At 35.3% G+C, this 26,713-nt stretch overlaps 1 protein-coding gene and 1 long non-coding RNA gene across 2 annotated transcripts in view; one reads left to right on the top strand and one right to left on the bottom strand.

The window, feature by feature from the left end:
* Positions 1-24,939, top strand: part of Yip1d1 (Yip1 domain-containing 1) — a 293,838-nt gene extending 268,899 nt beyond the window's left edge. The window contains exons 3-4 of the mRNA XM_074133061.1: positions 2,185-2,366; positions 24,605-24,939. Coding sequence (XP_073989162.1) covers positions 2,185-2,366; positions 24,605-24,767 — 345 coding nt within the window. The 3' untranslated portion in view covers positions 24,768-24,939. The remainder of the gene's footprint in view (positions 1-2,184; positions 2,367-24,604) is intronic.
* Positions 21,401-26,581, bottom strand: LOC141456785 (uncharacterized). The gene is made up of 3 exons (XR_012459994.1): positions 25,474-26,581; positions 23,972-24,173; positions 21,401-21,555 (listed from the first exon to the last, which is right to left on the bottom strand). It is a non-coding gene; the product is annotated as an uncharacterized lncRNA (long non-coding RNA).
* Positions 26,582-26,713: the final 132 nt, after the last annotated feature.

Below are 26,713 nucleotides of genomic sequence, written 5' to 3'. Positions count from 1 at the left end.
TCATCAAACAATAGTTGATTCACTTTACATTTTAGTAAACAATTGATTTTTTTTTTAGTGCAAAAATCATAAAACAAAAAGAAAAATACTCCTGTCTTCTCCTGCCATTTGTATTTTTGCCAGTTTTGTGTGTGTTGGCTGCAGTAATCTATCAGCTGTCGTTTGCATAGTGTAGCATGAGTTTTTTTGTTTTGGGGTTCTTTTTTTATTTGTGACGAATTGGATTTTCATATCCATCAAGGTGGATAAAAAATTATTCAACTATTTTTCAGCCGGTGGCCGGCGATTTTTCTGCAAGGCGATCCTACGACAATCAAGTACGCAAAGTCTGTATTAATTTGGTTAAGAACCATAAATAGTTTGCTGTTTCATTACTGTACCCCTTTTTTCCCCCAGTTTTACTTTTAATTATTCCAGTTAAATAAAATAAATAAATAAATTTAAGTTTAGCCAATTTATTAAGGTTTAGTAAACCCACATAGCTTTAGGAACGAACTACCAGTAATGATAAAGTACAGTTAGTTAGGCAGGCAGAAGACAAGTATAAACATGCCTGATTTTGTTGAGATACTATCTAAACAAACTGCAATTGAATGGCCAATACAAACTTGATTGTTGATTTGAATGAATGTATTTGTTTAAGACTTAGGAGTATCGGCAGCCTGTGGCAACCTATCGGGGCTCCGATGCGTCATTGTGATTGGATGAATATGTAAAGTTTATAAATGGTAATATTGATCAAATGATTGTAACCTACAAAAAGTTATAATCGTTCGAAATTTTATAATCTAACCAAATGAATCAATCAAATTGGTAAATTGAAAGATTCGTCCTATATTTTTAAATAAAGAATCACATCCCCTAATTTCTAAATCAAGTCCAACGATTGCTGACTTTGTAAACAATGAAGTGCATGAGTACTGTCGTATCTTGTCAGGCGGACTTTACAGACAAAACTATAAATTAGGTGTCGTAAACATACATTTAATTTTTCAAAAAATTTGTGACTCACATTTTTGAAAAAAATGTTCCATTAAATGTAACAAAACTTTTATTCAAAGCTATCACATTCTGAATGTAATGGGCTAAATTTAAGGTAAGCTTCAATTAAGCCAAAAGAAAAAGTTAATTTAGCTTTGTAAAATTTTGACTACGTAAAGTGCGACGTACGTTTACGTCAAGATTTGAACACTATCTGAAAACCAATTTGGTAGCTTGTATTCAGAAAGGCGCCACGGTAGCCGAGCGGTTAGAGACGAGACCTGCGAAGCTAATATATATTGTGGTACTGGGTTCGATTCCCCGGTCTTAGGCCTTGGATTCTATTTAATGGTTAATAGCTGAAATTTACAGTAAAGTATGTTTGCTAGTCGCCTCCGTCCACGACACCTAATTGGTAGTTGGACGTTAAGCCCCGCATGAAAAAATAGGCGATTACTCTACTTTACTTTTTACTTACTATTCAGAAAGGCAGTCACAGTCAATTATTATTTATTTATCATTAAAATGGACAGCCTTTTATGAATCTTGCTTTCAATTCTAATAAGGAAAACTCAAGATTTAAGGAGTAAATCCTAGGATGGGAAATGCCTCTGTTTAATTATCCCAAGAAAGGATATTGATCAGTTTTGATGTGAAACATCTTAATATGGAAACGAAATTGGTGACTCAACAACTGTACGCTCAAAAAGGACTATAATTTAGTGTTCTTAAACCATTCAAGGTTATGAAGTAAGTAACTCCTTGTCCTGGAGGAAGAAGTCCTGACAGTCTATTGATTCTGTCTGTGTCATCTCTTGCTGCCACTTATACAGTATCTTCTCATAAACTATTAATAAAACATTTATGCTCATCCTTCAGTGCCTTTAATGCTCTTCTGCTCTGAAATTCTGTCGCTATGATTTAGTTGCTAGAGAACATGGAGTATGATTTAGAGTCACCAAAATTTGGTTGGTTAGAACATCTACAATAGAGTGGCCGATCTATAAAATACGCAGCGTGTTTATTGCTTTCGACTAAAAAAACAAAAAGAAGAGCTAGATAATTTACATCACCTTGCTAACACTATTTGTGTTTTGGGGCTATTACCTTAGCCCCTTTAATGGGCTAACCCAGGTATTTTTGTTTGAATACTACAAAGTTATTATCTAATATCTGTATTGTTTGTCTGTTTGTTACATATAGAGTGGAAAAGTACACTTTGGCTATATTTACGGACTGGGCGTGCTCGGATGTGTTGGCATATATATGCTCTTGTCACTGATGACCGAAACTGGAGTTAGTTTTGGAGTTGTGGTCACCGTACTTGGTTATTGCCTTCTGCCCATTGTCATACTGGCTGGAGTGAACGTTGTTTTCTCTTTACAGTAAGTAAACATCGCTATAAATGTGTATGTAAATGTATTGTTTGTTTGTAGAACTAGTCATTTTGTTCGTTAGTAAATATGACGAGATTTCCGTTTAGTAAAACAAAGTATTGTGAAACTAATGTTTCAAAATTTCATTGTCATATCCGTTTTAAATTATTACAAATAAAGAATTTAGATTTTCATTGACCCTTTTCATTATAAGAATGATCTTAATGATTAAATGACTAGTTACTATGGATTATTAATGAATTATTAATTTGACTTTTTTCATGCGCTAAAACCTCCGTTTTGAGAGTATAGAGGAAGATTAGGCCTAAACAGTGTCCAATTGTCATAAAAAAAAAAGCTCCACTGTGTCTGTGTCATGGACACGGCCGTGTGTTGTACGTGAATACGTTTACGTAACGGGTTATATTTTTTATATAAAATATTTTTATTTATGCATTTAGGATGAAATCAAGGAAACAAATTATTACTGTGTTACAATATAACTTTATTAATTATAGGTCTGTTATACGAAAAGTACGACACAAATGGCATACAAGATACATCGAGATTTCTGGTAAACGTTAATTCAATATAGGTACTACCTAATGTTGTTGGAGAAGTTTCAATATAAGACAAATTGAACGCGCTGAAGTCGGGCAATGAGCGGTTTTGTGAGACATCAACATTAAAGTCTCCAACTAACATAATTGGTGTAGTAAGATCAGGCTCGTAATCGGGTATAATTTTAGTGATGATTTTGGAATATTTTAACAACGGTCGTAACATAAAGATTTTAATTTCTGCTAACGCTGTGCCCGGATGGATATACACACGCCCGAGTACGAATTTGAAGATGCCATTGGCCTTTTTCGTTTACTAGACAGACATCACCAGCTTTTGCGTCTTTCATTTCCAAATAAATTTCCGAAATGTCAATGTTCACTCTATTACAATCAGTGAAGCTATTGATGTTGCGATATATGGCGACTCCACCGGCTTTGCGACTTTTACCATTCGATTGTTCTTGAGAAGCCCTTTCCAACCGTATACGATCTCTGCATTTGGTTTTGGCTTTTCGACGCATTAAAGAGGAGTCTGCCCTTCGAGATATACTAAGTATAACATATCCCTTGGTCTCCTTTCCTTATAAATTTTTAATTTTTCGCCAGAAGGTAGATACAAGGCAAAAACAGCTCATCTTAGGGGAAGAAAACGGACAAAAGAACAAATTTCTGGGCATTAAGGATGGAGGATGCTATATTGGATATTTTCTCGGCGGCGACTCCAAGAAATAGGCTGAACAGAAAAAAACGAATTGGGAACGTGGTTTGTCTATCTGGCATGTGTTCCCCAAAAAATTCATGGAATGAAATTGAACAATTAAATTGACAGAAATTGAGAAGGAAATTGGGTCATTTTGGTTGACAAATAGATTTCCCGGGTGGGAGTAGGCTAAAATCAAGCCGAGAAAAAGCTGGTTCATACGAGGAAAGTGTGGAAAAGTAAAAACAGAGAATTAAGAATCCATCAGTGAGGATATGATTGAATCAGAGATAACTCTTTGTTGTAGAGAGCATAATGTCTTCGCTTTTAGATTCGCCATTCTTCAGGATCTCTTTTTACCTGGAAAATAGATGAAAATGTAATAAGGAATGTGTTCTTCCTACAAATAGCGGGACAGACTGGGCTTCAAATTTTTCTTCTCTACTAAAAGATAAGACTTTGAAGATTGTATATCCTTCCAATCTACCATCGCTTTTAGATCTCCCGTTGTAATCACCTTTTTTTTCGGGTGATGCCTCTCTTTTTTCCCTGAGTGCACCCAAAAAGTGGTCTTTTTTCGGAAAAACCCTCACCAGAATCTATCGTCACCCCATTTATTTCTTTTCATTAGCCTAGATGGCGGTCAGAAAATAATGTGATAACGGGAAAACATGGAAAGAATTTGGGAAGGAATTTCTTTGCTTCTAGAGGTTTACTTCGAGGTTGCAGTAGACCTCCAACACTCTTTAAAATTTATTTAAATGTAAGCCTACGAAACTGAACAAAGATATGTGACTAAATAAAACTGAAAATAGATAAGATTACATTCCTACATATCTTTCTATTTGCCTATTTATCCTACATATATTTTTTTGTATGATGATAGCAAAGTGGTCATCGCTATATGTTCAAAGAATTAGAAACGGGCGACTTAGCAAGAGATAATATTTTCAAACAAATGGCGACAAAGTAATGACAAAAAGAGTAAATCGGCATGTGACATCCAATATTGTAAATCGGCTATGAGCTATGCAAGAGTTCGTGATAAATATATCCTAAATGGACGGAATTTCAGATTCAAAGTTAATTTGTACTTCTGTTGAAGTAGAAAGGTATCAAAATAGCAGAGAGTTTTGAGGCGTGGCCCACAAAACTAAGATATATTGCGGTCCAGGGTTCGATTCCCAATCTAAGCCTTGGATTTTAGATAACGGTTAATAAAAGGAATTTATATTTGAGTATAGTTGCTGGTCACTTCCGTCCGCGACAACAAATTTTGGAATTGGACTAAAGCCCGCGTAAAAATAATAGGCGTTACCTTTACATAAAAATCTGCTTATTATTAAAAAAAGGCCAAAAAGTTAATATTATCTATAAGTTCAGAATACCTTACATTACGGAAGCGGAACATAGAATAATGAAATCCTCAACGCTGTAAACATTTTGGTACAATTAATTAAAGCAATTACGATTACTAATTGATTTCTAAATTAATTTCTGCGTTATACTTTAGTATAATACTAGAATATAATCTAGAGATAAGGGAATAACATGTAGAGGCCTTTATGTTATACTAATCTTATTAAAGAAATACCGGTACGCTAGAGGCCTATAACTTTATTTAATTCAAAGTATATTTCATTTTGAGCTTGTTACCATGCTAAACCAGTCTATCAGTCTTACCTGTATAATCATAACCATAATCAGGTATTCCTTTGAAGCATTATTGGCTTCATTTATGCAATGCATTCACCAGCATCTCTTTATATCCTATTCATTATCTTTCTTATTAATTAAGTATTCTTTTTAATTATGCAATTAATTATTTCTTATTTCTTAGAAGCTTTATTTTATTCTTAATTTCATAATTAAAGCGACGTTCACCCTACGGTATGCATACATTAGGGCTGCAGTAACACCGCTAGTAGCAATAGTGGTTTTTTACAGACTGGAATGCATGCCATTGGGAACAAAAAGCAACAAACCAAATGCACGGTTGCCTGGCTAAACGGTCCAGAGTTGTACATTGCATCCATCCCCGCTTGTTCTTCTAAACAAAAAGCACTTAACTTTTCAATGGTTAATTAGTAATCATTTCCACTGTTTCGAGACTAAAAAAAGTGTTGTTCAGTTCGTCTAGTTCTGAAATTAAAATCCTGTATGTAACCCCTTATTTAAAAAAAAAAAAAATTATTAGCAATTAACTGAATGAAGTATATTATAAATAAACAAAATACACTTGCAGTACGAAGTATATTTACAAAATTACATAAAACAAACTATTTTTTTGCAAATTATTTCTTACATCGTAGACAATAGAGACTATCATGGCCGTCTGTCGCGATGTTCAAATACTACTAATTTAAACATAACGCAAATGCGGCCTTCATTAATATTATCGTTATTATTCTATTTTAGTTTTATTTCTTTGATACAATGACTAGCAATGCCGGAGGACTGACTAAAATGATATAGCATACAACAAAATGAAATATATATCCTGGCAAAAAAAACTAAGTAGATCTGAGCTACGAAAAGATCTTGAAATTCAAACAAAAATATAAAGTAAGCAAGATTTTAGAATAGAAGTAAACAAAATGAACACATAACACATATAATATCAACTTAACCAGTTAAGCGTGTTTGACATGTATAAACGTCAAACCAAATCTCTGTTACGGTGCGTTCGACGTGTATACTTGTTCGCTAAAAAATATAAAATTGCCATTAACTATAAAAACTCGAAATTTTAATATAAAATACAATAAGAATATTATTTGGCGGGATGTTTCCTTTATCTTACCAACAGAACTGCGGTGGGAGCTAGCCAAATGACAAGAGGTTGGTACATGTTTGGTCTCCGCATTAGAGATTGGGAATTAAGCACACAAATAGAAGCTCTCAACCCTTGTGCAATGCCGTTTTCACCTTAGAGGTTCAGACCTCAGTACGAGCATGACTCCCATTTTGCACAGAATTCAAAGCTCTTTTCTTCCTTGTAAAAGCTCTTGCTTCTCTAGTAAACTAGGCAATGCATAAGTGAAGCGGTGCAAGATTTTTGAATGAGCACAGAATGCTCTGTAATCTCAAGCCCCAGAGATTGCAGAAAAAGTCGCTTGCAGTGACTATTATGACGTAAACTTTTGGTTGTTTTACCCTGCGTTCGACGTGCATACACGGTCATTGTCTGATTTTAATTCCGCACACTGTGGGTTTTTTTAAAACTAAATTCGTTGCTTAACTGGTTTACTGGGCAATACTTTGTTGATAGTAACATTTGTCAGTCTTTCTGATAGAACTACATACGAGGGTCGTTTGAAAAGTCCGTGCAAAGTCAGAGAGATAGCAGTACTGGCGCGTATCGAGGTTATGTTTAGTTAGTAGCATCTCTTGGAAGAACACACACCAAGTTTCAGCCAGATCGGTCTATTTCTTTGTGTTTGGCATTCGTTTGAATCGAGGAAGTCGAGTGATTTTCAAAAAATGGACGAAAAAGAATTTCGTGTGTTGATTAAACACTACTTTATGAAAGGCAAAACGCCTCAGGAGACTAAAGAGAAGCTTGATAAACATTATGGTGACTCTGCACCTTCGATTAGAACAGTTTATAAGTGGTTTCAAAATTTTCAGAGTGGCCATATGGGCACAAGTGACGCTGAACGTTCTGGACCCCCTGTTGAGGTTACTACTCCAGAAATCATTGATAAAATCCATGATATGGTGATGGATGACAGAAGAGTGAAGGTGCGTGAGATTGCTAGTGCTGTGGGCATCTCGAATGAATGGGTACATAATATTTTGCATCAACATTTGGACATGGCAAAGCTATCCGCAAGATGGGTGCCGCGATTGCTCACGCTTGACCAAAAACGAAATCGTGTGAAGTGTTGCAAGGACGGTTTGCAGCTGTTCCAGAAGAATCCGCAGGACTTTAAGCGTCGTTTCGTCACTGTGGATGAAACATGGATACATCACTACACTCCTGAGACCAAAGAACAATCTAAGCAATTGGTTACCAAGGGGGAATCTGCGCCAAAAAAGGCGAAGACCGTTCCTTCGGCCGGAAAGATTATGGCGACTGTCTTTTGGGATTCGCAAGGAATAATCCTCATCGACTATCTGGAAAAGGGTAAAACTATTACAGGTGCATTTTATTCATCGTTATTGGACCGTTTGAAAACCGAGCTGCAAGAAAAACGCCCACGATTGGCCCACAAAAAAGTCCTTTTCCATCACGACAACGCACCAGCTCACACCTCAGCAGTTGTGGTCGCAAAATTAATGGAAATAGGGTTCCAACTCGTTTCACATCCCCCCTATTCTCCAGACTTGGCTCCCTCGGACTACTATTTGTTCCCCAATATGAAGAAATGGCTGGCGGGAAAAAGATTTTATTCAAACGAGGAGGTGATTGCAGAAACGAATGGCTATTTTTCAGACTTGGACCAATCCTATTATTCGGAAGGGATCAACAAACTAGAGCAGCGTTGGACGAAGTGTATAAGCCTAAAAGGAGACTATGTTGAAAAATTAAAAAGGTTTACCCTAAAAAATTAAGTAGTTTTTATTTTTGCACGGACTTTTCAAACGACCCTCGTACATATGGAATAATTCAAAAATTATTGAATTAACTGTTGCTAATAAGTAGCGTCAATGAGTGCGGAGTATTCCATTAAAAACGAATCTATGATTGGGGGAAAATAGGTTTTATTCCTACGATTCCAACATTCCAATCAGGATATCTTGTTATTGCAAAAGAAGAGAGCTGCACAATGCAGTGGAATCAGATGTCCATCATGCGAGGTATTCAATTAATAAGGATTGAATTTCATTTCGTGTATTCAAGAAGGAACTCGGTACTTAATGTGCTCACAAATCCTAACTTTTAGGATTTTGGGAAATATTTATTGAAATTCTTAGTTTAAAAAGGTTGTGTGTGTTTTAAGTGAAATTTGGAGAATATGAAGTACAATTATACAAATTGTGCTTGGCTTACTGATGTGCAATTGCACTTCTAACTTGTTGGGCCGTATGTTCTCTCTCTCGTGTTTATGAGTGTAAGCGGTTATTTTTACAACTCTTTGAGCTCATTTTGTTGCAATAATAAAAATCAGTGATGAAAGAAATAAAATAATAATTTAAAACGTATCTCTTAAAGAGCGAAAGAGACAATATTAAATACATTGCCACAGCTTCCTTAATACAGAGTGATGAAGTGTAGCTATAGATGAAAGGGGTTGTTCCTCGTCTAGCTACCTCCATCGAGTCTTTGCTTCGTTCTAAACGCAATTCACTCACCGCAATCCTCTTGCAAACCATCTGCTTCATCAAATTCAGGCTTAGACTCATCACTTCCTCTGGCAGTATTAGTCTACATTTTCTGGCCGTTCATTTTCTTCACCTAGTGAGCCAGCTCACTCAAACTTCATCTTCTACTCCCTAAAGTGCTCCACTCTATTCTATTTACTTGAGCAGCAAGCCGGCCCCTTGTTATTGCTTCCAAATTACACCAAGTGAATCTTCCCTCCTTTTAAGCCTCTTCCGCAGCTTGCCACTTCCTTCAAAAAATAATTACCCGCCTCTATTCTTCACTCGCACTATCTTTAAAACCCTTTCTCCTCTTTTTTTCCCCCGCCTCTGTCCTTTATAACTGTGAGCAGAGCACCCTTTTGTATATTGCGCCTCAACTAACTCCTTTTGGCATCTAACAAAGTTTTGGGTCTCACCTTAATGAGGTTATTCTCGCTACATTTAATTTGGCCACCATCTTGAACATAATGCAATAGACCCTTCATTTAGCGGCAAACAGCTTTTTAAATTTTAATTCTACCAAGGATAGCTTGTTGTTATTCTTTTTCTTTTTTTTAATGATTTAAGGCGCGTCATAATCTGAGGTTAATAGCGCCTGGAGCTTTTTTCAGTGCACTACTGGCATCCGGACATTGTTCTCTCGTTACAGATAACACTGACCATTATCGGTCAGTGAGCTGTAAGAAGCTCCTAGGAAGAGAAAATCTAAGGGTCAACAGCTGGATTCGAACCCGGGACCTCCGCGTGGGAATGCAATAGGCTAACCCAGGGGTCGGCAACCCGCGGCTCGCGTGCCGCATGCGGTTGTTTTATTCAAATTGTGTGTCTCTTCTGCCTGCCCAAATTATATTGCATAATTTTATTGAAACGAATGAAAATTCCATTTATTGAAGTAAAGATATTCTTTCAAAAATAATTTTAAATGTGATAGGTTCGAAATTGAATAGAATTATACAATATCATAATAAAGTACTTGATTTATATTGTAAGACTGCCGCCTTTTCATTCGTCAAGTTATTATTTATTTGTTTATTTACTTGGCAATATGTGAAAATAAATATATAAAACATTTAAATTATTTAAATATAAATTATTATTTTAATTATTGAATATCGTAAAATAATAATTTGTGAATACAAATGATCTACAGAGTTTTTTACTCTATCATCCTTGCGGCTCTTGGTAAGATTTATTAAAACTATTTATGGAGAAATGGCTCTAAACTTAAAATAGGTTGCCGACCCCTGGGCTAACCGCATAGCTAATCCCCTCCCTTTGTTGTAATTCATTTATAATTTTGCTCATTGGTGAGTAAAAAAAGAAATCATATATTTCAGTAAGAAAAAAAAAATCGAAATCATTATCTTTTCAAAGGAAATATCGATTTTGTGTCACCAGGAGTCAGGAAAAGTGGATTTTAGATTACGATCTAGTGAAATGTTTATCTAGTGAAATAATAAAAAACAAAAAATGATATCTTCTACTGACCCTATTATAAGCTTTTGGACAAAAGGGTGTCACCATGGGACCCTATTATAAGCCTTTGGGCAAAAGGGTGTCACCATGGGACCCTATTATAAGCTTTTGGGCAAAAGGGTGTCACCATGGGACCCTATTATAAGCTTTTGGACAAAATGGCGTTATCATGAAAGTTCCAGGCTCCTCAGATGTTGACTAGCCTTAAAATTGTGCTGTAAAAGTGGTAATACAAAAACCACTCCTAACTGTAGAAGGGATGGAAACCATTTTGATTAGAGGCCATCTTTTTTTTTTTTAACAAGAATGTGCCTTATTTTATCAGCACAAAACACATTTTTGATTTATTTGATTTATTACCGCATTTGCTCGAATTTGAATTCCAGTTAGTGTTATGAAATATTATGTTTGTCCGTCTAATCAGGGTGACTCGGATATTAATTCCAGTTACGGCTTGTGCACAAATTATTAAAATTAATTTGTTTAATGAGTACCAAATCCTATTCCTTAATCAACATCGCTGAGGCTACATAACATTAACGGGAATTTAGATTTACTAACTAAAGTTACATACAAATAAGTACCAAATAAATGATTTCCCTATTTGGTGTTTTTTATTAATGCAATTATATTTTCTTTCTTCATAAATATACCTAATTCTTAGTTTATATTCATTGTTTATTAATGAACAGGTAAATAATATTCAAGGTAGCTACTGAGTTGAAGCTTTATTAATTGTGCAAAAGTACATATTTATTCATTGCAACTGCAACAGCCATACTTAGAGCCCTAAAAGAATGTTTCACGTACTAACACGGAAGGTGGATTTGATTCTAGCAAATAAGCAATTTCCTGTGAGCTGCAGTGTAACTCATTTAAGCGCAAAATAACCCATTGTGACGTAGAGCCTAACTAACCGGGCTCGACGTGGATTTATTAATCCCATCCGAGATTAAAATCATGCAACGGTCTCTCTTACACAGCACTAGCTCTCTCTTACTTTCTTTCTTTCTGCAAACTGTTTTATTTATAGCTTTGAGTTTAACGACAATTTAAGCGTTACTCCCCCCACCCTTTTGGTCACACAGGATTGGTGGACAAAGTAGTGCGGAGATATCTAACCCTTTATACCTGTCCATCTAGCATGGTCGTCAATTTTGACATTATAACCTGGTTTTTTAAAAAAAAAATTATTATAAAACAAGTGTCAAGCTTTTTTTGGTTAAAATAAAATTTTATTCTAGTTTTCTGAAGGCAGATTACCGTCGTTGTCAAACCAATAACTGCTATATGCACTTTTTGGAGATTTCGACATTTTGACTATTATGACTAGTTTACTAACCAAATTTTCGTATAAAAAGACTGCAATGAGACTCTAAGCATTATATGGTGAACTGTGGTCACTAAATATGCTCTGTGCATCAGCCACTATATTGTCAGAATAAAACTAACGAAATCAAATAAGATTACAGAGCATCTAACCACCAATTTTCAGTCTATCAGAGATGGTTAAAAAACGGGTGATCCCACTGTGAATGATATCAGAAGATTTTTATAAAGGGTCTAATAGTGGAAATGTGCTTCTAACTTCGCCTGTCCACATAATTATATAATACTTCCTCAAGGAAGGCGTCTTTCTCGAGAGTATCCTGAACCTTTGAACATTGTACGACGGCCTATTGGAAATAACTCGATCTAAGTTCAATCAGTTACAGGGAGTTAAACCGTTTATTGACCTGGACTACCATCCATTTTATGATTGTTTAAAGTATTAATCTGATTAATGCCAGTTTTTCATTCAACAATAATAAAATACTGATGTAAATTAGACATGTTTTTCCAATAATACCTGCTATGTGCCAATAATTGACAGTATATAATCCATTATATGTATTCACAAATTACTCTAACTACCTTAAAATCAAATCAAATAACGAATAACAATACTTTAATTTAAATTAGTTTTCGAAAATCTGCTTCACATAAAATTGTACAGGAGAACGTTTTTATTGAATATCTCAAAGTTATACTTTTTGCACATAGCAGGTATTGGTTTATGCTTGGCGTTATGCTATTGTTTGCTTGCATTTTTATGAATTATTAGTCAAAAAGCAGATTTTGTTTACCTGATAATAACATAATAACATAACATAGGGAAGGGATTAGCTATGAGGTTAGCATACTGGACTCTCACGCGGAAGTCCCGGGTTCGAATCCAGCTGCTGACCCTTAGATTTTCTCTTCCTAGGAGCTTCTTACAGCTCACTGTCCGGTGATGGACAGTGTTGTCTGTAACGAGAGAACACTGTCCGGAGGCCGGCAGTGCACTGGAAAAAGCTCCGGGCGCCAATAACCTTAGATGTTGACGCGCCTTAAATCATAAAAAAAAAAAAATATATATAAAATCTGGATTTCTTTTTTAGTAAAACATTGCTTTAGATTTTATTTTTCATTTAGAATTTTTGGTTGATGCTTATTATTCTACGAATGGAATGTATTTCTAGACTTGATGAGGAACGGTGCATTAGACGTAGCCAAAGCAAGCTGCATCGCGCTTTTAATTCGAGGAAATTAGCTTTATTGCTTTTAGCAAGGTATATCAGAAAGTATGGAGGAATATAGGAGGACATATTGAACCCATAATGCAGAGGTAGACGGTTATTTTATGGTCAATAAGTTTTCCGTTCGAATATTTGAATTTCGATAATAATATCTACATAAAAACAATAGAAAAAGCAAAGTATTGCGTGAATAGAGCGCCGCACTGTCGTGACAGATTAATTTCGATGGCGAGTACAATCTGACTTAGTCTTTCCGAGTAAAACACTGCAGAATACCAGAGTACATTTCCTTTATAAGAGTGCGTAGCACGGAAAAAATGCTACGGAAAAAATCTCTTCTTGGAAAATGAGACATAAGAACTGGTTTCGCCAAACTTCTCCGTTGGTTTCCGTGTTTTTCGTGGCACTGTTTTTAAGCTAGGTTACTTGCTACCAGAGATTTGTACGTCTAAAATTTGTGCATGGATGTAAAGACCTCTTTGGGACGGTCATGATTGGTTGTTCCAGTAGTGAGTACCTAGCCAAAGTTTCTATGAGCAAGTGCTTCTTTCCGCCATCTTAGTTCCTAGGAGCATACAACATACAAGACCTAGCCACTGGCCTCTGCTGATGAGGGCAAATAACATATTACATTGCTGCTCAGTCGGAAAAGGCTAACTGCTCTCTTAATCCATCATAATCTGGCCTTATGTTTTTCTTTTTTTTTTAAGTTTGCTAGACTTTTCCTTAGGTAGAACTAATTAAACCAGATCCATTTGAGTTTGTGAAAGGCTAAGAAGTATACAACCTTGCGTTGTAGTAAGTTTGAGACTATTGGACCAATAGTCTCAACAAACGACATTTGGCTGCAGGTTTGGGTGAAGATAACCCGCCTAATATCAGAATCTAAATCTTTTTTTTTTTTAATCTTTTATTGTAATTTACCACTGCAACAGTTGTTGCAACAAGCAAATATGGTGAAAGAAAAAAGAAATAAAAGAAAATCATGAGTGGAGAAGGCACCCAGTGGTGCCACTCCAGTAACGTGCTTTGCTCTCACGTTAAGAGATGATCACGAGGCCATCTTCTCTTCAATCTCCTTAGAGGATTACCCTGGTAATATGGAGGAAGATAGGTGTTCTATGAGAGGGTTAGGATGAGATGCTGTAGAGAAATGAAATTTGAGAAAACGAGTGTTAGCAAGATGTATAATGAAAGGGATTTTGAGGTCATTATGTATAGTGAGGTTAGATAAATAGAACGGAGCGTTAAGAAGTTTTCGAAGTATTTTTGACTGTAATGCCTGGAGGCGTAGTGAGTTGGAACGCTTTGTTGATCACCATACTTCGATGCCGTATGACCAAACAAGTCGCAGTAATAGCAGGAATAAGTGTCTTCGGTAATTTAGGCTGAGTTTCGATCGTTTGTCAAATAGTCTGGCGAGAAGTTTGTAGCGTTGGTTAGTTTCTTGTCTTTTCAGTCTAGTATGGGGGATTCCATGTCAACCGTTTGCCTAGGTGCAGTCCAAGGTAGCGTACTTTGTCCACAGTTGGTATAGGAGTTTGGTTCAAGATGATGGGAGGTAGGATTTTCCATCTGATAGTAAATACTATAAACTTTGACTTCGTAACGTTAGTTTTGATTCTCCACTTGAAAAGCCAGTCCTGTAAGTGGTTGATGTGTGATTTGTAGAGTTCGTGTAGCGATAAGAGGATCGGAATGAGGAGATAAGATTGCCGTATCGTCAGCCAAAGGTGGAGAGGATGGTATTTGGATGTTGAATATAAATCTAAATTTTTTTTAGATTATTGCTGTTGCTCTAGTAACCGACAATATTTTTCCTTTAATAAATTATTTGTGCTATGAAATTGGGTCTTTTACATTTCCGGTGTAGAGAGCGTCTCCTATTTCTTTTTTAGTATTAGAGAAAGTAAAAACAATTTCTTAAGTTAATTTATAAAGAAATTAGAGTTGGCCTGTAGATTTACGACTTCTCCATAAAAGAGGAAGTCATAAAACTAAGTGATTTAGATACCTAGAGTGAAAGAAGAGATCCAGTCCACACTGGGTATAAAGTCTGGTTTGATTTATTTATGAACGTTTTTTTGCGAATAAATTTTAAATTAAATTCAAATTTATTTATTTATTTGCTGATGCTCATTTAAAAATAAAAATAAAGAAATAAATAATTCAACGCCAGAAACTGTGTTCTTTTTTGTTATAATTTTGAAATGAAAGTAGTTTCACATTCATAGACTTTTAGGTTCAGACCAGTCTTTCACTTATTGTATCTCTCATGAATCTAACATTAAACATTTCGCCTATTTTTTTGTAGGCAGGCTTTACGAATTGCTATTAACTAACTGTCGTGGAAGTAGGCGAATAGCTAGTATACCTTACTTTACGTTTTACTAACACTTCAAATACCATTTAAGGCTCAGAAAGAACCAATGCGAATCAATCAATACATACTGGGTGACCCAGTGAAAATGACCACATTTATTTCTTTAATAACAACAAAAGTATTATAGATATAAAAGTAACAAAAAAATCTTTGAAAAGTAGAAACATGGGAGATTATTTGTGGAATATTACATCCTTCAAATGATGACCGTTCTGGGCTTTACATTCTTCCAATCGTTTAACGAAGTTTTTGAATACTTTCTTCAGCATGGAAGCCGAAATTTTTGCGAATTCGGCTCTAATCCTCGATTTTAAATCCTCTAGATCACGGGGCTTGGTTTCATAAACACGACTTTTCAAATACCCCCACAAAAAAAAATCTGGAACCGTCAAATCTGGCGAGCGAGGCGGCCAAGCGAAATCTGAAGAACGTGACAATAAACGAATTCCCAACGTTTCTTCCAACAACGCAAGTGTAAGAGCGGCGGTGTGACAAGTTGCCCCGTCTTGCTGGAACCAGGTTCGATTCAAACGACGTTTGCGGCGGAGTTGGGGGACGAGGAACAAGTTTAACATCTCCCTGTACCTCTCTCCATTGACGGTTCCGTCGAAAAAATACGGTCCGATAATTCCCCACGACGCTACACCGGCCCATACTGTAACTCGTTGGCTATGTGACGGTTTTTCTGGAATGAATTGGGGATTACCACTTGCCCAGTACCGAAAGTTTTGTTTATTTACCGATCCAGAGAGTTCGAAATGAGCTTCATCGCTCATTAAAAGATTATTTAAATCAATCTCACCATCGTCCAATTTCTTTAACATGTTCTCGGCGAAAAGTAATCTCTGTCGGTAATCAGTTTCTTTCAACTCTTGAGTGATCATCAACTTATATGGATGGTGGTTCAAGTCTGAGGTTAGAATTCGACGCACAGATTCCCTTGATAACTTTAAAGAAGCTGCGTGACGGCGAGCGGAACGAGGTGGACTAATTTTTATTGCTTGGCAAACTTTTCCGATGTTTTCCGGTGTACGAACTGTTCTTTTGGCACCTGGATGAATCTTATCAGTCGTCTTGCCACTTTCACGGAAGTTTTCAACCCACCTGAGGATCGATTTTCGCGTAGGAACAGATTCATTACTTTTAACTTTGAACTGTTTACGAAACGCTCTATGAACTTTCACAACCGATTTATCTCGAAAATATGCTTCTACACAAAATGCTCGTTCTTTTGCAGTGTAACGTTCCATGATTACTAAAATTTTGATAACAGGAATCTCCCAGGTCTCTACTAACCATAGAGCGCGCGTTCGTCTCTGTAGCAGTGTTACCAGCACAGTTATTCAAAAAAGAAATGTGGTCATTTTCACTGGGTCACCCTGTATATTATATACCTTATAGTTTCGTCGATCGAAGCCAAGAACCATTCAGTTAGATTCATTGTGAATTCATGCGTAACTTGCAACAACATAATATTTGCAAAGAGGATAAAGGCACAAACACTATTGATTCAAATTCCAGATTGTAGTGAAACGTGCGTTCGTAGAATTTCAATATGCATATATAATTGGCGTACGCATTGGGAATTTGGCCGCGATCTAGATATGCTGTACCCATAGTCATGTCGCTTCGTCTAGAGTATCTTTCCAGGTATAATCTACAGCACCTTTACATACTGAAATTGTTATAGACTGTTTATCTGTTCTCCTTGAAGTCTGTAATAATTGAAAGTTTTGGGGTTAATTATATTTTATTTCTAGATAACTGGTTATAAGTCTCAAAGGCAAAGGAGCCCCAAATCACTAGGAATGAAAATAGGCAATAAAAACTGGTGCGAACCCTCTAATGACTTCCTCCTTAGTGTTAGTGCGCAACACATGGGTTGCTATTTTAGAATAAGTACGAATATATGGGTTCTATTTTAGAATAACTATCATATGATTGATGTGTTAAGAACATTATTAGTATTCAGTTTTGTAGTTAGTTTGGTATCTAGTTTTGGGTTTTGGATCCGGAGAAGCAGACAAATGTGGTAAATGTCATATTTATTGTTAATTTGACAGCATATATTATTCATATAAGTACAAAAATATTTATTGTTTATAGAAACGAGTTGTGAGTTATGAGCTATGGTTGAATAAACTCCGTTGCACAGAATCCTGTTGTTTTGATCTGGATCCAAATACACTTAGCGCTAATTACGTTTAACGAGTTAAGCGTGGAATTTAGTTTTTAAAAAAAAAATCCACAGTATGCGGAATTAAAATCAGACAATGATGTGTATATACGTCAAACGCTGGGCAAAACAACCAAAAGTTTACAACGTCATAATAGTCACTGCAAGCACTTTTTCTGCAATTGCTAGGGCTTGAGATTACAGAGCATTCTGTGCTCTTCCAAAATCTTGTACCGCTTTACGTTATGCATTTCCTAGTTAACTAGAGACGCAAGAGCTTTAAATTCTGTGCAAAATGAAATCATGCTCGTACTGAGGTCTGTACCTCTATCTAAGGTAAAAACGGCATTGCCCAAGAGTTGAGAGCTTCTATTTGTGTGCCTAATTCCCAGTCTCTAATGCGGAGACCAAACATGGTCATCAACCACTTATCATTTGGCTGACTCCACCATCCCCCTCCGTATAAAATACTTGGCAGTTCTATTGGTAAGGTAAAGGAAACATCCCACCAAATAATATTCTTATTGTATTTTATTAAAATTTCGAGTTTTTGTAGTTAATGGCAATTTTATATTTTTCACAACGAGTATACGAGTACACGTCGAATGCGCCTAACTGGTTAATTATATTTTATTAAAACTTCGCAATAAATATTTCTAATCACGAATAAATCAATTCGCACTCAATCAACGCAGTCACTCAATCAACCAAGCTATTGAGCGAAGCCATTTTTTGTGAAAATCTCAAAAATTCTTTGATTAAAGTGATGTTTTGATGTTAATATCCTGGCATTGCATTGCAAAGTATAAACAAATATTGATATTGGACGTAACAGAAATAACATTTTAATATATTAGACTACAATAAGCCTTTTGCTCAGCTCACTATTCATAAAAAATTAGCGTTAATTGAGGCGTTAGCCTCGAAATGTTCCGAACTTAAGGCTAAGATTGTCCTGTTCTTTTACTCTGTAACATTTTTTTTCAGTTTAATGTTTATTTGTGACTTTTTTACTGTGATTTACTCTCGTGTTTTACCAGAGTTCATCTGTAGTTTTTAGCTTGATCCGTTTACTAGTCTGTAATTCTTAGTTTCCCTTATTCTCTAGTAAGCGATTTCAAATATGGAAATTGAATATTCATTTAAAATACTTGTTTTGAGAAATCCTGGTTATATACTGTATAAAGTGCAGTCTTTGTGTGCGAGAGAAATGAGATTTTGAGTTTAGCCCTAAACCCTAAATGTTGTTATTCGTCAAGTATTTTTGGCTACTAAAGACATACGACCGAAATTTGATGGTATAACCATTATTCCTTTAGATTGGTCCAGCCAATATTGTGGCTGATACCCACACTAAACAACCAAAGATATGAAAACGAGAATAGCCACAAAAAGTAAACAAATTTTCGAAGTATTGAAGAAGTTAGACAGTACGTACATCTTGGTCAGATCTAAGCCAAAGTATAGGTCTAAGAATTACGAATTTCGGCGTAAACAGTCGACCGATATTACGGATTTAACTAAAGCAATGATACAACGGAAGTATTGAAGAAGACAAAGCGCTCAGTAGATCCCAGGTCAGCCGTAATTCAAACTTAAACCCTACAATTAATATTTATTTTAATACAAATACAATTTAAGTACTTACAAGTGTAAGTCATATGGAGTGTTCCACTCTAGATATTTCGTAAATTATTCATTTAAACTGAATAAAATATGGAGTCAAAATTATTACCTAATATTCATTAACAAATTGTTTTAATTGTTAATTAATGAAGGTAATTTAATTTTAAATTGTAGAAAATAAATTCAAACTATCTTAAGTCATTATATCATTCCAGTAATTACGGAGTCATTAATTTTTGGCCCGCAGTTAAAACTGTTTCTAACGTTTCCTCTTCCTAATTGTTATTCCTGGTTGCTTTGAAATTTATACCCTATAAATATTCATTGCTTCTTTTTATCTCTCTTATAAAATTTGTAACTTACCTTTCTTTTGTGCTTCCGTTTATTGTTGGTACCCCCAAATTCTAATAATGTGAATTCGTTTTGTGAGTGGAATGATTTTTTTATTACTTCTTATTATTTCAGATTAGTTATTAAACACTTATGAAAACGCCTATAAAATTGCCTATAAAAGGTAAAATTTTCAGTTGAACCCTATAGTTCAATTCTGTACTCCCGATAAGTTGTAAAAAGTATTTTATATTAGTCGTTTGTTGTTTAACGACAAATCTGTTGATGTAGCTTCATGAAGTTCAAAATTTAGATTTTGTTTATATACGCGAGTATTCAAAAATCTATAGCCGGAAGTAATAATTTAGACAGTGGTAGTAAAAGAAAGTCGTTTGAGTGTAAAGTCCAGAAAATCTAAGAAAAGCAACACTGATGTCTTTTCTTAAAAAAGGAACTCAAATTTAAAACGGAAAATTGGAAAAATCAGTCTTTTCCTTGTAAAAAATTTGAAGTCTTTATGAAGTAGAATTATATATTTCCTGCAATCCAATACCAACAGCTGATAGATAGAAAAGTCTATGAATCAGAAAAGCCTGTGGGCGAACTCAAGATGGATAGGGCAGAGAGAGAATTAAGGATTCCGTTGATGCCACTGGTAGTTTGGTAGGAGTGGTAAGGGTGGAGTGGCTCCTACATACCAGAATAAAGCTAGCAGCACCAGAAAGAGGCGACGCCGGTGGTAAAAGAGGCTTGATGGGGGAAGGCAAGTTGTTTCCGCTTCGTTTACCAAATGGTCTGTGGGCCTTCGTACAACCTGCGCTCCTTCCTTGTTACTCTTTCTACTCGTCCTTAGCCGACCTAGGAGTCGGCACAACTCTTCTACTATTCCTGTAAAGACTGGCGCAAATCTAACCGTACTTCTTTACTACATTTCCAAGTGAACCTCGTTTCCCCATCTAGCCCACCAATTTACAATTTAGCCCAAATTATAAGGCTCTTCACAGGATGAAACAACCTTGAAATTGTTTTAGTCCTCTGTTAACGTCTTCGATTCAAGGCGGCGGCATTTTGAAAAAAATAAATAAAATAAATAAATTATAACTCATTTTGCGCTTTTTTTTTTACAGCGATTTCCCCATATCTGAATAAATAATTTCGAATTAAGTTGAACCAATTCCCGTTCAGCAAACTTGCACCAATTCTTGAAGATTTATCTTCTCTAATTCATTTTTACATGTTTTTCTGTCGGGTAAATCAAATATATTGCATGAATCCTGCGTGATTCAATTAATGACCTATGAAAATAAGAAAGAGTGCCCTGTATGCTTAACATCATCTCCTTGTCTGGGCCGATTTTACACTCAATTTGCCAGAAATAGTTCATTTTTGAAAATAAACTTTGTCTGTTGATTAGATGTCTTCTTGCCCTTCATGTAGGTCTATTGCTGAGGTACATCAACTGGTTCAGATGAACATTGCAATAAAGCAATCAAATCTGCACGCCCGACAATTCCGTTTTCAATAACAGTTTTCTTGGTTTGCTGTGGCAAAGGGCGGAATTTTTGTCTGGGGGATCCCAGAGAAGGACCATGGATTTGAGTTAGGTTACTTACTTATTTTTATGTATTCTGATGTAATTACATATTTATGTTTTTAACAGTTTTCTCTGAAACGGTTCCGTTTGTTTTAATTTCAGTATGTCATCTCAATGAGCGCAATCGGTATTATTTGAAACATTTTTCTAGGTGAACTGATTTCTTGAGTTACTGTAAGATCTTAGTTGGTTCTTGGTTACTCTTCTAATTTCTTCGTTACTAATTATTTAAATGCATCCATATAATTCATTAACTTTTTAAAGTACAAGAATCATAACATTATTAGGTATATTGTTTGTAGCAAATTAAAAACTCCGCTTCGAAACGCAATTAAAAGTAGGTTTAAAAAAACTATTTAATACTTCAATAAATCATCTTTATTTTGATCTCCATTATCAAACATTTTGCAAACAGGAACTCCTTCTTCTTCCGAATCGATATTGCGATCTAGTTAGTGAACTCTTTCTTCTTCGTCCTTCTGAAAAATTAAAGCACTGATTCAGATTTCGTTTCTATAAATCAATATTTTGTTGATTTTCAGCATTATAAAGTTCGTGTAATATTTTATTTTAAACCTTTAAACTCCGCCGCATAGTAGATGCTCCATTCTATGTTAGCAACCACACAATACATACAGATCTCCAAATTCCACTCATCTCCGAACTTGCCAAAATACGATATAAAAATTTTCATCAAAAACTCTCACTTCTTCCCAATCCTTTAGCTGCAAACTTATCTTCAACTACGCTACCCTCCAATCCTCGAAGACGGCTGAGGCCCCGTGACCAACTGGATGAATAATGGCGGCCATCACTGGATGACCGTCATTCACGTCTGCCACGCTATTTATACACTTATCGCATTTGCTTATTGTGTCCTGTAGATACAGGTGTAAATTTCAATAAAAGGATGTGAAATAGAATAAAAAAAATGTATAAATAGCAGAGTGGACTTTACATTAAGTGATTAATTAGAAAAAAAAATCACATGAATGGACGCAGTATCGAATTTAATGCCCAAAATATTGAAGTATTATACCTACCAGATTTAAAAGTATACGTGGAAATATAACAATAGCTGGTAAAGCATTTGATAATCTTCCCTCAAAGGAAACAAAGAAATTGGCAGGATCGTGAACAAAATTCACCAGCGAGCCCTCATGAGGGTTTTTACAAATTGTGAATAGAGATGTGGTATGGAGCCTTTTTTCCATTATTTATGTTTAATATTAAATAACAATTACTGTGGGCGTTTAAATTCAGCGAAATGGGTTAAATGAGGGATTTTGAAACAGGTATTAATGGGTAGAGGCAAATAAGTCCTATCTTGGGCAGGTACTTTTGACCACAAATCCTATTCTCTCATTAAGGATTCCAGAACCGTAGCAATAGATACAAGGATGGGGTGGACGTTGTACTCAGTTAAGTATGGCGGTGGTGATGAGGTAGAGTGGCCTAGCAATGAGAAGGTTACATTCAATTGTAGCATAAGTTGTAACAATAGTGACAATACAACTTGCGTGGAGGCGGCTAGAAATGAGGGCCAGTTAGTTGGAGAAGGAGTTGCCCGCGGCTCACCATTCACTTGCACAGAGTGTGTTCAATGTTCCAGACTTCTCACAGTGCTTTGTAGCGTATGGCTGTTGAAGCGTAGCACCATCAACTAAGAGATGGTTCGGTAAAGCTCCGTGGTCTTTCTCTCATTAAACTTAACTGTACCGACATCTGTTAACACCTTCGCTAAATAAATCTCCTTCGCGCCTCTTCAGTCATTATTCTCATTTCACTCCTTCGCCTCCATAATCAGGCCTTCCTGTCAGCCATTTCTACTAGTCCTGCCTCTCAACAACCTAAAACTTGGTCCTTTACTAACTTTATCTCTAGTGTCCAGCCCACACACTTTTCAAACCCAACTATATCTTTGGTAATTCTCCGATTGGTAAAAAAACCAGTGCCAGTTCTTCATCTTCTTAGAAACAAAGACCAATCGAGTTTGAGTTCTAACTATTGCATTATCCAATTTCAGAAATAAACCTATTTTTAAATTTTTTCCCATTTTATCAAAATATATTAGATTTTTAATAGTAGGAGCTACAATTGGATGTTAAGTTTCATTTACAACACCTCGCCGCCTTCCTTGGCTAAGCCACCAGAAACTTTTCACTTTTATTTCCATTTCGTTTGGCATTAAAATGTTTTCTAGTGGGAAAGCAACTGACTTCCCAATCAGTTCTCAACCTGAAGCTTAAACTTTGGTTATCCAACTTCGAGAGAAGAATCGAGCAATAACAATAAGTTTTTCGATTTATAGTGAACGAATGACCAAGTTTTGCTAAAGTGTATCAGTAAATTAAAAATCCATAATAATTTGAACTTTAAGAGAATAGTTTATATTATTTTAGATTACTATAAGGCACATTATATAGAAGAAGTAGCATTTTATTCCATTTAGGAGAATATGAAACGTACTTTTTGTTAGGATCGAAAGTAAATAAAGGCGTCCCCAATTCTTTGTTTGCCTAAAAATTGAGTGAAGAGATTTCAGCTTTATTCTTTCGTAATGCCCCAACCATTGTACGTTTACACGACAACATTTTGCAAATAATTGACCGGTTTAAAGCTAACTGTCTGTGGCCATATTCTGTTTGAGCCTTGGTTGTACTACGTCAATTTTATTCCTCTTTTGCGCAGTTTATCTTTCCAATATATGGTTTTTGCCTTCACAATTTCATCTCTTATAAAATACATAAAGCTACTTGATCATAATTGTTTTGATTCTGTACCTATCAGGTTTTGAGATTAGGTAGACCCGAAAGGGATATATCTATATCCCAACAACTGTCCATCTGTTGTAACTTATTCTATAAAGAGATAAATTATAAGAACAAGACTTACGTATATCTGTTAGCCTTATTCCTTATACCAATTTCAGATAATTCTTTCACTTTCAATTCCTGATACTTCATCAGATTCCCCCGCATTAAAATATACACTTCTTTTTTCCTATCACCTTCCAATCGTTAAAGAATTTTATGGACTTCAACTGGCGCCCAGACACAAATTGTTTTCCTTAATGTTGGACACCATACTTATTTGACTAAAACCAGAAACAAACAAGGTGTACTAAATCTCATATTTTGGCTAAATTTTTGTACTGAGAAACAAAACTTATAATAATAACTAGGTAACATTGCATACTGGTATGTGAAAAATCCCAGAACCACACTGGGATGTGGTGACAAATTCCAGAACCACACTGGGATGGAAAAATCTCAGAATTATTTTATATTGTAATTACTAAAATCTGGAGTGATATCGAATCCCTAACTGCTCGTGAAATGAATGTGAACTGAATGAAGTTTATTAATTCGAAAGTTGCCATGTATTTGTATTTTAGAGGAAAATATAGTATTTTAGGGCACATTATTAAAAACTGTCAGACTCTCTAGAATTAATTCTATTTCAAACCATTAATGTTTTCAACGTGTAAAACAAATTTATTATAATTAATTGTTTTTGTTTTTACAGAGGGATTGCCGGCAATGCACTTTCAGGAATGGCCATATTCTGGTGCAGTCTCTCTTCATCAAAACTATTCGTCACTGCACTAACAATGGATCATCAGCAACCGTTAATTGCATTTCCATGTGCATTACTTTATGGAGTTTTTGCATTAATTACTATATTTTAATTGCAAATTTTGCTTAATAAAATACTTTTTGGATAAAAAAATAATTCAGTTAGTTTAAAACATTAATTTACTATATTTTATTATATTTTTGTTTGGAATGTTTCTAATTTGAAAAATTATTATTCTTTATAATACTATTTTTAATAAAGTAAAGATTTCGTTTTGAACCAAAGTTTAGATTTAATTTTAAAAAAGTAGCCTTATTATTTTCAAAATCATTAATATGAAGCAAACTGTTACAGATGTTGATTGAAAATGTTTTATTTGTAATCCAAACAGAATTAATGAGGATAAAGTAAGCAGGATAAGAAGATGATCTTTTAATTTTAGATAGGAAATGCTATTCTGTAAAAATTACAGAATAAGTAATGCAAAGCAAAAAAGATAACATCGCGCTTTCTAAGATGGGTGTAAATGTCTGTTATCCGTCTCTAAAAGGCTGTACAAGATTTAAACCTTCTTAGGTCAGATTGAAAAGGTTAAACTGTATCCTCGCCCTTAAAACAAAGAGGATATGGAGTTTTGTGATAAAAGTGACAAGCTATGTTTGTGTTTGCTTAGTCTACGTTTTTCCAGTCATTTTTCGGATGGTACTAGTCTATCTACAAGAACATTTGAATTTAAGATTAATAATTTTTGAGTTAGAATAAAAGAAATTGTGAAATTTGGTTGGAAAACTTAGGAATAATAATTAGAAACTTCTTACTTGGCTTTTCCAGAAAAGTTAACTTTCCTTGAGCGAGTTATCAGCCCAACGCGCGAAAAAGTTCTGTAGTGGGACTGCCTTTTTAAGGCCAAGTCAGGCGCTAGATTGAGAGTCATCAGGCAATTAATGGGCTTCAATCGAAAACATTAAATTCGACTCAAGAGGTAAGATCTAAAGCAACTTGATTACTTCGCCGACAAACCAAATCCGGATTTACAATACATTGCTAATACCCATTTATATTCACTTGGTCAGCCAGACCTAGAATCGAATAAATCTTTGATATAATATTTTGTACAAAAAGTAAATAAATGAAGTATCAATATGCAAAACATTGTAACCTTCATAACAAGTGCTAGTAGAAAGGTTAAGATGTGAAGGATACAGAATGCAGGGAAAAAGGAAATAGATAGAAATAGAAATAGAAAAGAAATTTATTATTCTGGGACAATTGTCCCCTAAGAATAAATACAGGAACAAATAGAGTCCTTAACAGTTTGGCCTGTGATTATACAGAAATTAAATAAATAAATAAGTATTTACAAAAGTGAAAATATAATAAGTGAAAATGAAAGTAAAAATAAAATAATAAAACAGCAGAAATTAAGGAAATAAATTAAAACAATTAGAATTTCGGAGGAAGCTGAATAGAAAGGAGATAACTGAATAGACGGGATTTAAAGATGGATAGGGTAGGAGCATGGCGGACAGATGAAGGCAAGGAGTTCCAGAGAGAGGTAGCACGTATTAGGAAGGACTTGTCAAAGGATGAGGTACGGTGAGAGGGAATATAAAGATCAGATGAGCGAGATCTAGTGTTACGGGAATGGATGGAGGATTTAAACTTAAGGAGTTGAAAAATATAGGAAGGCCTTTGAGACTGGATGACTTGAAAAAGGAAAGAAGCCAAAAAATATTGGCGGCGATAGACAGGAAAAAGCCACTTCAACTCATCGTAGCAGTGCGAAATGCGAGAGTCACTGGAAATGCTGAAAATAAATCTTATGAAGCAGTTCATGAGGCGCTTAAGCTTAGCTTCAATATCACCAGAAAGACCGCCATACACTAAACAACCATAGTCGAAATGGGGGAATATAAGAGAGGAAACTAGGAGTTACCGGGTCTTAATTGGAAAAAGGTGACGGGAACTATTAAACTGCTTGGAGATGGATCGTAGGAGGATATGCCGCGGCAGGAGTGGATTAGGATGACAGTCTAGGATGGAAAGGAGTTTGAGCAG

The sequence above is a fragment of the Rhodnius prolixus genome, unplaced genomic scaffold, assembly GCF_049639745.1.
Source record: "Rhodnius prolixus isolate KJV_2025 unplaced genomic scaffold, Rpr scaffold_10, whole genome shotgun sequence".
In the NCBI taxonomy this organism is placed as follows: domain Eukaryota; kingdom Metazoa; phylum Arthropoda; class Insecta; order Hemiptera; family Reduviidae; genus Rhodnius; species Rhodnius prolixus.
This window is presented reverse-complemented; position numbering and strand designations above follow the sequence as displayed.